A 13,745-nucleotide genomic window follows, 5' to 3' on the forward strand; every position below is an offset into this window, starting at 1 on the left:
GATCTCTCGACCTCGTGATCCACCTGCCTCGACCTCCCAAAGTGCTGGGATTACAGGCTTGAGCCACTGCGCCCGGCCTGCACCTGTAGATTTTTAAGATTTAAGATTTTTTGTGTGTGTGGCGACAGGGTCTTGTTATGTTGCATAGGCTGGTCTGAAACTCCTGGGCTCAAGCAGTCTGCCCACCTCATCCTCCCAAAGTGCTGGGATTACTGGCATGAGCCAGCACGCCTGGCCCACAATAACACTTTAAAGAGTTACTTGGCACCATGTACTATGTTGTACATAAGTTATCTCACTTAATTCTCACCATATTCCTATGAGGTATTATAATGTCCATTTTTACAGATTAAGAAACCAAGACTCAGAGAAGTTAGGTGAATTGTCCAGGGTCACACTGCTAGGAAGTGGTAGAGTTGGGATTCTCACTAGGTTCATAGAATTCCAAAGTCCATCTCTTAACCATTGTGCTAAAAACAGACACCCACGAGGAACATAAATACGTTTAAGGAGTTAAAATTTGAGCTTCTTGCTTGGTATAAATTAGACAGGAAGGTAGGTGTTTAGGAATCTGTACAGGCTATAAACAGAAAATATTTCAAGACCTAACGTCAGATGCTGGCAACCTGGAGAGTGAGGGTAGGTACTTATCTCAGAGAGGTCAGCCTCTGTTCTCACTTATGAGCCATAAAGACAAAAATAGGAAGTTAGAAAAAAAAAATTGTTTCTAAATCTTTTTTCTTTTTTGAGACAGAGTCTTGCTGTGTCACCAGGCTGGAGTGCAGCTCTGTGATCTTGGCTCACTGCAATCTCCGCCTCCTGGGTTCAAGCCATTCTCCTGCCACAGCTTCCCGAGTAGCTGGGATTACAGGTTCGTGCCACCACACCCAGCTAATTTTTGTATTTTTGGTAGAGACGGAGTTTCACCATGTGTGCCAGAATGGTCTCAATCTTGACCTTGTGATGTGCCCACCTCAGCCTTCCGAAGTGCTGAGATTACAGGTGTGAGCCACCACGCTTGGCCCCCTTTTTCCTTTCACCTTGGATGCCTTTCTGTCTTTCTCTTGCCTAATTGCTCTCGCAAGATTTTCTAGCACTACGTTGAACTGGAATGATGAGAGTGGGCATCTTCGTCTTGTTCCTGATCTTAGAGGGAAAGCTTTCAACTTTTTACCATTGAATATGATGTTAGCTGTGGGATGTCATATATGACATGTCTTATAATGTTTGCTCTAATCTTTATTATTTCCTTTTTTCTGCTAAATTTGGGCTTAGCTTGTTCTTTTTCTAGTTCCTGGAGGTGTAAAGTTAGGTTGTTTATTTGAGATGTTTCTTTTTTTTCTTTTTTTTTTTTTTTTTTTTTTGAGACGGAGTTTCGCTTTTGTTACCCAGGCTGGAGTGCAATGGCGCGATCTCGGCTCACCGCAACCTCCACCTCCTGGGTTCAGGCAATTCTCCTGCCTCAGCCTCCTGAGTAGCTGGGATTACAGGCACACACCACCATGCCCAGCTAATTTTTGTATGTTTAGTAGAGACGGGGTTTCACCATGTTGACCAGGATGGTCTCGATCTCTTGACCTCGTGATCCACCCGCCTCGGCCTCCCAAAGTGCTGGGATTACAGGCTTGAGCCACCGCGCCCGGCCTGAGATGTTTCTTAATGTAGGTGCTTATTGCTATAAATTTCCCTTGGACTGCTCTTGCTGCATCCCATAAATTTTGGTATGTTGTGTTTCATTTTCATTAATGTCAAGATTTTTTTACCTTCCTTTTGATTTCTTCTTTGCCCTGTTGATTGCTCAGGAATGTGTTGTGTAATTTCCACATATCTGTGAATTTTCCAATTTTTTCCTGTTACTGATTTCTAGTTTCATACCATTGTGGTTATAAAAAATACTTGAGGTCAGGCACAGTGGCTCAGGCATGCAATCCCAGCATTTTGGGAGGCTTAAGCAGGAGGATTGCTTGACACCAGGAGTTAAAGAACAGCCTGGGCAACATAGTGAGACCCCATCTTTACAAAAAAATTGAACAAATTGGCTGGGTATAGTGGCATGTGCCTGTAGTCCTAGCTACTTGGGAGGCTGAGGTGGGAGGATTGCTTGAGCCCAGGAGTTGGAGTTTGCAGCAAGCCATGATCACACCACTATACTCCAGGTTGGGCAACAGAGCAAAACCCTATCTCAAAATAGTAATGATAATAAAAGATACTTGATATGATTTCAGTCTTCTGTACACAACTGTCATATGAGTTATCAAGATCTCCAATATACCTGTGTCCCATGTTCATTACAGCATTATAACAATAACCAAGACGTGGAAACAACCTCAATGTCCATCAATAGATGGTGGATTTTAAAAAGTGATGTGTGTGTGTGTCTGTGTGTATACATATGGAATATTATTCAGCCTTAACAAAGAAGGAAGTTTTACCATTTGTGACAACATGGATGAACCTTGATGACATTATGCTAAGTGATTTTAGCCAGTCACAGAGGGACAGATACTGCATGATTCTACTTACATGCGGTATATAAAATAGTCAAACTCTTAGAAGCCGAGAATGGAATGGTGGTTGCCAGGGGCATGGGTAGGGGGAAATGGGGAATTGTTGCTCAATGGATACAAAGATTAGTTATACAAGATGAGCAAGTTCTAGAGGTGTGCTGTACAACACAGTACCTATACTTAACAATATTGTATTTGCACCTTAAAATTTGTTAAGAGGATAGATCTCATGTTAAGTGTTTTCATCACAAGAAAGAAAAGTGCTCTGGGTAGTCTGAGCCTGCCGTGAAGTACACACATAGGTGAGACACGCACCTGGAATGGTGTTAATAGAGCCCATCAGCTGCTCCACATCAGAGAAATCCAAGGTCTGGTCTTCAAAGTCAGGCTGTGCGGAGATTTCCACGTCTGTTTTTGTTTTCAGGAATTTTCCAAGTCTGTTGGTGTAAAAAGACAAGAATGGAGGGGCATTCTCCTTAGGGTGTGTCTATAGTACTGAGTCACTAGTCATAAATGAAGAGGACCTCTTTGCTGAACTTTTAGTTTGTTCGTTTTACAGCTGCTGGCTGCCATCTACCATCTTCTTTGTAGACTGACCTCGGGGTCATCAATGGGGATGGGTGGGATTGATTTGTGCCTTTTAGGGAGAGGAGGAAGGGTAAGGCCATGTCAGAGGTGATCCACCAACAAGATCCAGAACCACACCCTCTGGAAGATCTCTTAGGTGCTAACCTGGGATTTCCCACTCTCAAGTCACTCCAGGCCCAAGATGTACTGAGGGTGCAAACTCCCAGGGCTTCCTTTCTACGTGGTCAGATGCCCTCAAGTTGCTGATCATGGGACTCGGGGTCTCCTTGTACCTGCTTTGTGGCAGTCACAAGGTTTGTAAATGGCAGAGGCAGAATTTGAAACCAGAGCTGGGCACAGTGGCTCACACCTGTAATCCCAGCACTTTGGGAGGCTGAGGCAGGCAGATCACTTGAGATCAGAAGTTCAAGACCAGCCTGGCCAACATGGTGAAATCCTGTCTATACTAAACCTACAAAAAAATTAGCCAGGCATAGTGGTGTGCACCTGTAATCCCAGCTTGTTCAGAGACTGAGGCAGGAGAATTGCTTGAACCTGGAAAGCAGAGGTTGCAGTGAGCCGAGGCCGCACCATTGCACTCCAGCCTGGGCAACAAAAACGAAACTCTATCTCAAAAAAAAAAAAAAAAAATTGAAACCAGGTCCATCTTTGCCAAAATCCCTGCACTTAACCCTTACGTTATTAAACTTACATGTTCGTGTTGCTTTATGGACATTATCTTATTTGATTCTCAAAACTATCCTCATTTGTAGATAATGTGAGTCCTAGACTGATCAGATTTGCCAAGGTCATGAGTGTAGCAGGATGTGAACTCCTGTCTGTCTGACTCTAAAATGTGCATGCTCTCTGCAACTGCAGTCTGGGTCCAGCCAGACATAGCTGGGGCTGTTGGGGATACTCTGCAGATCTCAGTTCTTCCTGGTGAAATGAGGGGCTTGTGGAGGAGAGCTGCCCACAGGCTTGCTGAGCCTCACCATACAGGCTCCCTGCTAGGCCTGAGAACCTGAAATTCAGTACTAGATGCTCCTAGTGACCGCACGCCATCATTCCAAAGCCAGTGCTAGTTTACTCAGGATTGACACTAAGGCTGAAACTGGAAGCATATAACCAAACGGAACGGAGTCTATTTGGATATATAAAGTTGAAAAAAATAGAGAAAGGAAATACATATTAGAACAAATGTATTACCTGTCGGCCATAGCCACTGCATCCTAAAAAGGAAAAGGAGAAAATATTAAGTTGATTTTGGAAATAAATTTGTTTTACCAACATATTGTAATAAACATATAGATAGCTATAACTATATATATAAAATAATATATATTGTTACATCCTACATATATAAGATGGATATATATAACAATTGATATAACTATATATAACATGTATACAATATATATAACATAAACATAGAAGAAAACTTAAAAATTAGGAAAAAGTAAAAAAGCCCAGCTGTATTCCATACCCTAATAAAACCACCCTTATGTCTGTGCATTTTCTTCCATATCACAGTACTGCTTTTCCCCATTAACTTTGGCATGCACCTGTGGTCCCAGCTCCTTGGGGGGCTGAGGCAGGAGGATCATCTGAGCCCAGGAGGCTTCAGTAAGCTATGATCACACCACCATCCACCAGCCAAAGCAACAGAGTGAGACCTTGTCTCAAAGGGAACACAACAAAAAATCCACACTATGTAAGCATTTTCCATGTTATGAATGGTCTTTTGGGCTATCAGCTTGAACACTTGTATAACAGTTGACTATGAACAGTTAATGAATGGAAACTCCATCGTTTACTTAACGATTCCTCTATTGTTGGACGTTTTGTTGTTTCCAGTTTTTCACCATCATACGTAACAGTGAGAAGCCCACCTTCATGTTTAATCACTTTCTCCACGTTTTGCATATGGTGGGCCCACTAGTTCAAAAGGTATGACTATTGATGGTTCTTGGAGTGCCTGCCAAATTGCTCTCCAGCTTCATTTACGGGTCTCTCACCCTAAGCGTAGCAGGAAGGAGGCACAGTTGGGCTTTGAGGGGTGACTGTGTGCTTGGAAAATGTGGGGGCCATACTTGGCAACCAGGAAGCTCTGGAGGCTAAAGGCCCCTCCCCATGCCCTGGACACCACATCTTCCTGGTACTCCTGTGGGACCTTGTGAAGAAAGGGGACCCCGGCTCTGACTGAGATTGAATTTCCCACAGCCCAGCCTCGTAGGGGGTTGGGTCAGATTTAATTTGATTTCAAGAAAGTTAGGAAATTTATTTATTATTATTTTTTTTTTGCATATCTGAGTTTGTGAAGTAAGCCTTTTTTTTTTTTTTTATTGCTACACTTGTAACTGGGAAATTTAAGGTGCCTTTTCAGCCTTGATGACTTTCTCCCCAGAGGCTCCAAGAGGCCATCTCCAAGAGGGGGCCGGAAAACTCTCAGAGCACAGCTTTTGCTCAGCTCAGCTCCAGGATGAGGGGACAGGTATTCAGGTGACCAGAACAGAGGAACAAAGACTGGTGCTCCCTCTGTGCCAGGGGAGGGAGAGAGTCTGCTGCTGTGAGTCTCCCTGGCTACTCGTGTGGCCATGCAGAGAGATGCAGCCACAGCCTCCCTATCATGATCACCCAGTGGAATCAAATGGATGCTGGCCATAAAAGTCGATTCCAGTGCCTCCAGGAGGAGTGAGGACAACCCAGCTTACCTCAGCCATAACTTAGGTAACTGAAACTGTTGTTTGTTTGTGATTCCATCTCTTATGTTCATTTCATTTCATTTCATGACTGACCTTTATGAAATCCACCTTCTCCTCGTGACACATCTCTTCTATTGTTTCCATCAGTTCTTTGCAGGTATCTAGGTTTTCTCCACAGCTGACCAGTTGTCCATATAAGGCTTCCAGCTTCTCTTTCTTTTTCTCCCCCAGAGCTTGTATTTTTTCTTCATATTTTTGAGCAAGTGTTTCCAAGATCTCGTTGTAATGTGACTCAAAGTTTTGTTCTTGTTTTCCAAAATTCTCCTGCAAGACAGTTGAACTGAGTCATCATTTCAGTACATGTGGTGCATTGATTAGTCTTTTTTCTTTTTTTTTTTTTTTTGAGACAGAGTTTCACTGTGTCACCCAGGCTGGAGTGCAGTGGTGTAATCTCAGCTCACTGCAACCTCTGTGTTCCAGGTTAAAATGATTCTCTTGCCTCAGGCTCCTGAGTAGCTGGGATTACAGGTGCGCATCACCACACCTGGCTAATTTTTGTATTTTTAGTAGAAACAGGGTTTCACCATATTGGCTAGGCTGGCCTTGAACTCCTGACCTCAAGTGATCTACCCACCTCAGCCTCCCAAAGTGTTGAGATTATAGGCGTGAGCCATCACGCCCAGCCTGATTAGAGTCATTAGATAAATGAAAATGTATACCTACCAGAATTATTTTAGTCCCTCTACTTTGTCCTCTCATCTCTTGTCAGGATGTTGGAATGAAAGCTGGAGGTGCTAGAACACAGGCGTCTCCAGCCTAGATCCCCAGGAATAATCTAAACAAAAGCACTGCTTTCTCTCCTGGCAGCATTTTGCAATCCACCTCCAGTTCATTTACCTTCTATCACCACGATAACTGATCAGGGAGATTATCAGTGATGATTCCGCCCAATATTGGACCTTAATGTGGAAATATTTTCCCTGAGAGATTCCCATCTACCATTCCCTCCTGAGCTCTTAACATCTCATGAGGCTTCTCCTCACTCCTTGGTGCTTGGATCATACAAACACCAAGATTAAATCAACTAGGGGATCATATCAACTAGGGGAGAGACAAAGGCAAAGGGGGAACAAGGGTTGCAGCCAGGCGGCGCTGCCTTCTAAATGAGAAGATGCAGGAGAGCAGAGGGAGGGTTCTGACAATATTAATCCAGGAACACAGTAGATGAGAAATATTAATAGAGTATATATTACTTACATTGTCCCCAGAGCTCTGCAAGTTCTGATGGATGTCATCCTCATCAGATGATGGGGACATTTCCAAGGAAGAGGATCTTATCATTCATTCAGAGAGTAATTACTGAACACCTGCTATGTGCATAGGACTTGCTCAGAATGGCGGAAGAGAAAGAAAGGCCACAGATGCACTTCTCAGTGTTGAGTATGAAAGGATGGCCACAGGGTCCTCACTGAGGATGAAGGGACTTTGATCTGAGAGTAAGCTGGCAGAGCAGAGTGTGAGAGGTTTTTTGTTGTTGTTATTGTTTGTTTGTTTTTGATGGAGCCTCATTTTGTCACTCAGGCTAGAGTGCAGTGGAGCGACCTCAGGTCACTGTAACCTCTGCCTCTTGGGTTCAAGTGATTCTCCTGCCTCAGCCTCCCAAGAACCTGGGATTCCAGGCACCCACCACCATGCTCAGCTAATTTTTTTGTATTTTTAGTAGAGACAGGGTTTTACCATGTCAGCCAGGCTGGTCTTGAACTCTTGACCTCAAGTGATCCACCCACTTTGGCCTCCCAAAGTGCTGAAATTATAGATGTGAGACACCATGCTGGCCAACGTAAGAAGTTTTGTCTTAGATGTTGTACACTTATCCCCTTCTACCACCACCCTATACTTGGCAGTGGAAGGGTTTGCCCCCTTCCCTGTGTCTTCCTTGGGGGATTAGTGTAATAGCTCTCCTCCTTTGTAATACTGGGGGTGGAAAAGGTCTAGCTTCATGGGAAATGTTCCTGGGGCTTAGTTGATTCACATGAAATGCTCCTGTTGGTACCATCCGAGGCTACATTAATAGAAGTAGAGCATTGCATGAAGAGAAGAGAGAGGGCAAGTCCTGAGCTCCTCAGGCCTGGTTGACCTCACTTGGGAGGTTGGGTTGAGCTCTGGCATGATGATAGTGGTGTACCATGTATCTACTAGGGCACAACAGGGGACTGTGGCATGTTTGATGACAGACATGGAAACTTATTAATCTTACAAGAAATAGGTAACAGCTGAGGAAAAGAACACTTATCAAAAACAGGATGGGTATCTTGCAATGCCTTGTCAAGGCTGACCCATGAAAGAGGGACTAGTCTTATTCTGTGAAGCTCTGGGGGCCAATATGACTAGTGGGTGGAAGTTACAGAGCTACACCTTCCATCTCAGTCATGTTGGCATCTGGATCAAGGCTCACATTCTTCCTCATGTCAAGATTGGGAGGGAGAGGGGCCGTCAAAGGATAAAAACTCCTTTTCAGTCCTAGAATTCTAAGCTTTTACTGATCTCTCAGGAAAGTCTGGAAATTGCTAACTAGACAAAGGCAACACATTTATTTATTTATTTATTTATTTATTTGAGATGGAGTCTCTCTCTGTCACCCAGGCTGGAGTGCAGTGGCGTGGTCTCAGCTCACTGCAACTTCCACCTCCCAGTTTTCAGTGATTCTCCTGCCTCAGCCTCCTAAGTAACTGGGACTACAGGCATGTGCCATCATGCCCAGCTATTTTTTTTTATTATTAGTAGAGACGGGGTTTTACCATGTTGGCCAGGCTGGTCTCGAACTCCTGACCTCAGGTGATCTGCCCGCATTGGCCTCTCAAAGTGCTGGGATTACAGGCATGAGCCACTGTGCCTGGCCATAAATTTATTTTTTAAATGCATGCAGAGCTAAAAGTATTCCTTTGTTAGGGTAGCAATCATTGGTAGAAGTAAGTATTTTGCCTCTTAAAACAACAAAAAAGTGTTTGACAGTCTACACCTGACTTTATGTAGTCAACATTGCAGGTACCTCCAAAAGCCTAGAATTAACAACTCCCAAAACCAAGGAAATAACATGGAACCCCACTGTTTCTGGTTTCTCAGTCAGTGCACCAGGGAGCACCCCAGGGATTCTCAGCAAGACCTTCTACCCCAAAAAGAAATCTGGAACAAATAAACAAACCAAAAAAGACAAGGGCAAAAGAAAACATATCCCCTCTTCACCACCTGGGCTCAAATGAGGGACTTCGCTGAAGATGCCACCATGAAGTCATCTTTGTTAGAATAAGGATCTATCAAGTTGAATGAGGAAAACAATATACATTAAAAAAAGAATTAGGATAAGGGTCTAAACCACATACAATTAGTGATTTGGGTAAAGGGGGATTAGGAGAAAATGAAGCCAGTGAAGGAGAGGGATTGTGATTGGGAAATTTCTGCCTTATTTACTCATGCAACAAACATGTATAAAATGCCTGCTCTGAAACATACTATGTAGTAGGACTAGGGATATTTCGAGAGAAAACTCAGCCTCCACACCAAGAGCTTATAGTTCAGTAGGGAATGCTGACAGGTAATCAGTTCCATGACATCCACACCCAGGTGCCATGGGAGGTCGACAAAAACAGGGAGGGGAGAGGGGCAGTGGTGACTCCTCACATTCTAAGGAAACAGATTCTTGACCTAGCCACTGATAGAAGCAATGTGAGTCTGACGATGTCTTCAAGTATGCTCTTACCTCCACAGTGATGAAAACCTCCTCCAAGTGATTTGCAAAGTTTTCCATATCAATTATCTGTTTTTCCAATTTGTACATGTTTTTGTGAATTTCATCCTATTCAACAGAGGATCACAAAGAAGATATTAATGTTACGTCTTGTCTCGCTCTTGTAGAAGGCATCTTAGATGTATTCCTTGCAAATGTACTTGAGATACAAATGCAATATCAAGACAGAGAAGAACCAAGGAGACCTATTTACCTTGGCACTTTCCAGTGCTTCATTGAGTGGGATCACTTCATGCTCCTTATGTTCATCAAAAACCTTCTGAAAAGCTCTTATTGGAGTTTTACAAGTAACACAGAAGACATCAGCAGCTTCTTCTTCATCTTCTTCCTCAGGGATGACATAGCATTCATACTCCTCGCTAGCACGGCCGTGTGTGTACCTGTAGACTTCCCGCAAGTCCTGGCACTGGCCTGCTGAGCCCCACCCTCCGAAGCCCAGGTCCTCAGCCTCCGCTGCATCTCCACGAAGTCTCCAGTCTCTCTGCTCCCTGGCTGGGTCCCTCCTCTTCATCCCATAAGTAGGATATTCTGAAACTCCCATTATGGGCATGTTTTCATCAACAAACTCATCCCCTAATTCGTGATCATCTTCAAGTCCGTATAAGCGGACAAGTTCCTCCACTTCCTCTCTAAGGTGTCTTTGAGCCTTACCATCCCCTGTTCCTGTTGACTCCCTGGCCATTTCAGCTTCGACTTCTTCTTTCCTCATCCTAGTGCTCTCTTCTGGAAAGAGCTGCAGTCTGTCTTCAGAGTCATACAGGTCCATGTGGTAAAAGTGGAAATCCTTGGGAGAAGACCTGTCCAACCCCAGTTCCTCCCCTGATTCCTCCTCCATTGTAACTCTGGAAGTCCTTAGAAGCACCTTTATACAAGAAAGATCCTTCCTGGACACTTAATAGTGAATATCTGGGCCCTGGAACACAAAAAAGAGGAGGAAAATCAGTTTTGGAGAAGGGCATTGCTGTAGATGATCATTAGATTGGGCTCTACTCAGAAAATTTAAAAAAATTATCTGTGTAGCTCAGTCATGTTTTCACTTTGAATCATCTGTTAAAAAATGTTTGTTTTCTATGGAGGGATGGGCTTTCTAAGGTTAAAAGAGACAAAAGAAATTACAAAAGAAATGTCTAATAGATATGACCAACAAAATGCTTCCCTTCTTATACACTAAAAAATAAAAAACCTTAAAAGGCAAAATAATGAGAAGCATCTCAGGAAATTTTTGTTATTATTAATTTATTTTTGAGATGGAGTCTCACTCTATCGCCCAGGCTGGAGTGCTCACTGCAGCCTCTGTGCCTCCAGGGTGCAAGCAATTCCTGTGCCTCAGCCTCCTAAGTAGCTGGGATTACAGGTATGTGCCACCACACCCAGCTAATTTTTGTATTTTTGGTAGAGATGGGATTTCACCATGTTGGCCAGGCTGGTGTCGAACTCCCAACCTCAGTTGATCCAACCACCTCAGCCTCCCAAAGTACTGGGATTACAGGCATGAGCCACCGTGCCTGGTCTATTATTTTTAAATTATATAAATTAATTGAAAAAGTGATATCTTAATAGATGAATGTGCACAGACAATTCAGAAAACAATTAATTTTGTATATCATAGTAACTGCACACAAACATTTGAAAAAAACTGTACTTAAAAGTGAGAATAGGCCTGGTGTGGTGGCTCGTGCCTGTAATCCCAGTACTTTGGGAGGCTGAGGCCAATGGATTGATTGAGCTCAAGAATTCAAGATCATCCTGTGCAACATGGCAAGACCCTATCTTTATCAAAAATACAAAATAAATAAATAAAGCCACACATAGTGGTGTGTGCCTGTGGTCCCCGCTACTTGGGAGGCTGAGGTGGGAGGATCGCTTGAACCTGGGGGGTGGAGTTTGCAATGAGCCTGAATCACACCACTGCACTCCAGTCTTCCAGCCTAGGTGACAGCAAGACACTGTCTCAAAAAAAAAAAGAACCAGAACAAATAAGTAGATGCTGTTTTGCCTTTTTGGTTAGCAAATATTGAAAAATATCAAAAATGATACCCCTGGCTGGATAAGGGGACAGTGAAGTGAGCGCTTTCATATGCTGCTGGCTGGAATATAAACTGGCCCCATTTTTCTGAAGAGCAAGCTTGGTAACCTGGGTCAAGAACCTTAAAAATGTTCATACTCTCAGTTGGGTGTGATGACTCATGCCTGTAATCCCAGCACTTTGGGAGGGCAAGGCAGGAGGATTGCCTGAGGCTAGGAGTTCCAGACCACTATGTTGCCTAGCAACATTGTGAAACCCATGTCTACAAAAAATTTAAAAGTTTGCCAGGTGTAGTGGTGCATGCCTATAGTCTCAGCCACTTGGGAGGCTGAGGCAGTGAGCCGTGATTGCACCACTGTACTCCAGCCTGGGCCACAGAGCAAGACCCTGTCTCAAAAAAATAAAAAATTGTTCATACTCTCTAGCCTATCCACACTCTCTAACCTAGTAATCCTTTTCTGGAACCTTGAGGAAAAATCCCAAATACAAGGAAAACAATTATTTTATGTAAAAATGTCCACCACGTAATTGTTTGAAGTAGCAAGAACTTTTTTTTTAAAGGTCTGATGATTAGGAGAAGGGCTAAGTAAGTTGGGGTATGTACACTACATAGAATACAAAGCAGCTTTAACATGTTCGTGATAACTTGGAAAAAGACTTACAATATGACGTTTAAGCAAAATGAACAGATTGCCCATTGTATGTAGACTATGATGTCCACTATTTTAATGAAGTACATAAAATCTAAAAGGATATAATAATAACAATAGTAATAGTAAATACAATATTAATATTACTTCTTGAACACTTATGGTATGCCTTTTCTGTGTTAGGCAGTTTGTATATACATCATCCTAACATCGACCCTATGTGGCAGGCCCTGCTATTATCCCCATTTTGTAGACGAGACAACTGTGTCTCAGGGAGGGTGTCCTGTGTAAGGCCGCACAGTTGGTATATTGTTGAACTGGGATTTGAGCCTTAATTGGTGTGGCAGCTATGAGACTGTGCTTCACAGATATCCAACTACAGGGAGTGTAATTGACTGGAGGTTTCAGTTGCCCTCTGAAGTTCATTGCTGCATAGCATGGAAGACTTGCTTGCCACAAACATCTGCCATCCAGTGACAAGCACAGCCAAGGATTCCATTTCTGGTTGATACATCTGGCTCAACGCCTTTGATCCCTCCTCTAGGGGGATTCCAGCTACTCAGGAGGCTGAAGTGGGAGGATCATTTGAACCCAGGAGTTCAAGACCAGCCTAGGCAATATAGCAAGACCCTGTCTCTTAAAAAACAGAGAAACTTCTCTGATGGCCAGCAGAGTTGGCTGGAGGATTCCCTGACAGCCTTGCCAATGCTTTCTTAGCGGCGTGGTAGTCCAGGATACTTACCTGAACCTTCCCTCTTGCTCTCCTTCAACCAGGGTCAGACTTGCATCATGGTCTGACAGTTCTCCCAGCCTTTCCTACCTTCCTCCCCATTTTATCTCTCACACAGGTGTTTCCTCTAATAAACTCTTTTCCATCTTGTGCCTGCTTCTTGGAGAACTAGATTAACACAGTCTGTTGGACTTTGAAGTCCTTGCTTTCTTCCTGGCATAGAGCTGCCACTGTGTTTTATTTATTCTTTTTTGTAACAGTTTTATTAAGGTATAATTTATATACCATACAAGTCACTTGTTAAAAGTGTATACATCAGTGGTTTTTAGTATACTCACACATATGTGTGGTGATCACCATAGTCAGTTTTAGAGCATGTATTTTATTTTATTATTATTATTATTATTATTTTTTTGAGAAGGAGCTTTACTCTTGTTGCCCAGGCTGGAGTGCAATGGCATGATCTCGGCTCACTACAACCTCCGCCTCCTGGGATCAAGTGATTATCCTCTCTCAACCTCCCGAGTAGCTAGGATTACAGGAATGTGCCACTATGCCCAGTTTTAGTAGAGACAGGGTTTTTTTTTTAGTAGAGACAGGGCTTTAGTAGAGACAGGGTTTCTACTATGATCTGCTGGCCTTGGCCTCTCAAAGTGCTGGGATTACAGGCGTGACCCACCTCATCTGGCCTAGAGCATGTATTTTTAATTTTTTTTTTTTTTTTTTTTTTTTTTTTTTTCGGAGTTTTTTTTTTT

The 13,745-nt window shown here is 43.2% G+C and overlaps 1 protein-coding gene across 1 annotated transcript in view; it reads right to left on the reverse strand.

The window, feature by feature from the left end:
• FSD2 (fibronectin type III and SPRY domain containing 2) overlaps positions 1-13,745 on the reverse strand; it is a 54,051-nt gene that overhangs the window by 23,662 nt on the left and 16,644 nt on the right. The window contains exons 2-6 of the mRNA XM_032264834.1: positions 9,778-10,497; positions 9,537-9,632; positions 5,873-6,103; positions 4,284-4,306; positions 2,823-2,944 (exon numbers count right to left, since the gene is read on the reverse strand). Of these exons, the coding sequence (XP_032120725.1) occupies positions 2,823-2,944; positions 4,284-4,306; positions 5,873-6,103; positions 9,537-9,632; positions 9,778-10,419 (1,114 nt within the window). The 5' untranslated portion in view covers positions 10,420-10,497. The remainder of the gene's footprint in view (positions 1-2,822; positions 2,945-4,283; positions 4,307-5,872; positions 6,104-9,536; positions 9,633-9,777; positions 10,498-13,745) is intronic.

The sequence above is a fragment of the Sapajus apella genome, unplaced genomic scaffold (genome assembly GCF_009761245.1).
Source record: "Sapajus apella isolate SASKATOON/1434 unplaced genomic scaffold, GSC_monkey_1.0 scaffold147, whole genome shotgun sequence".
Taxonomy (NCBI): domain Eukaryota; kingdom Metazoa; phylum Chordata; class Mammalia; order Primates; family Cebidae; genus Sapajus; species Sapajus apella.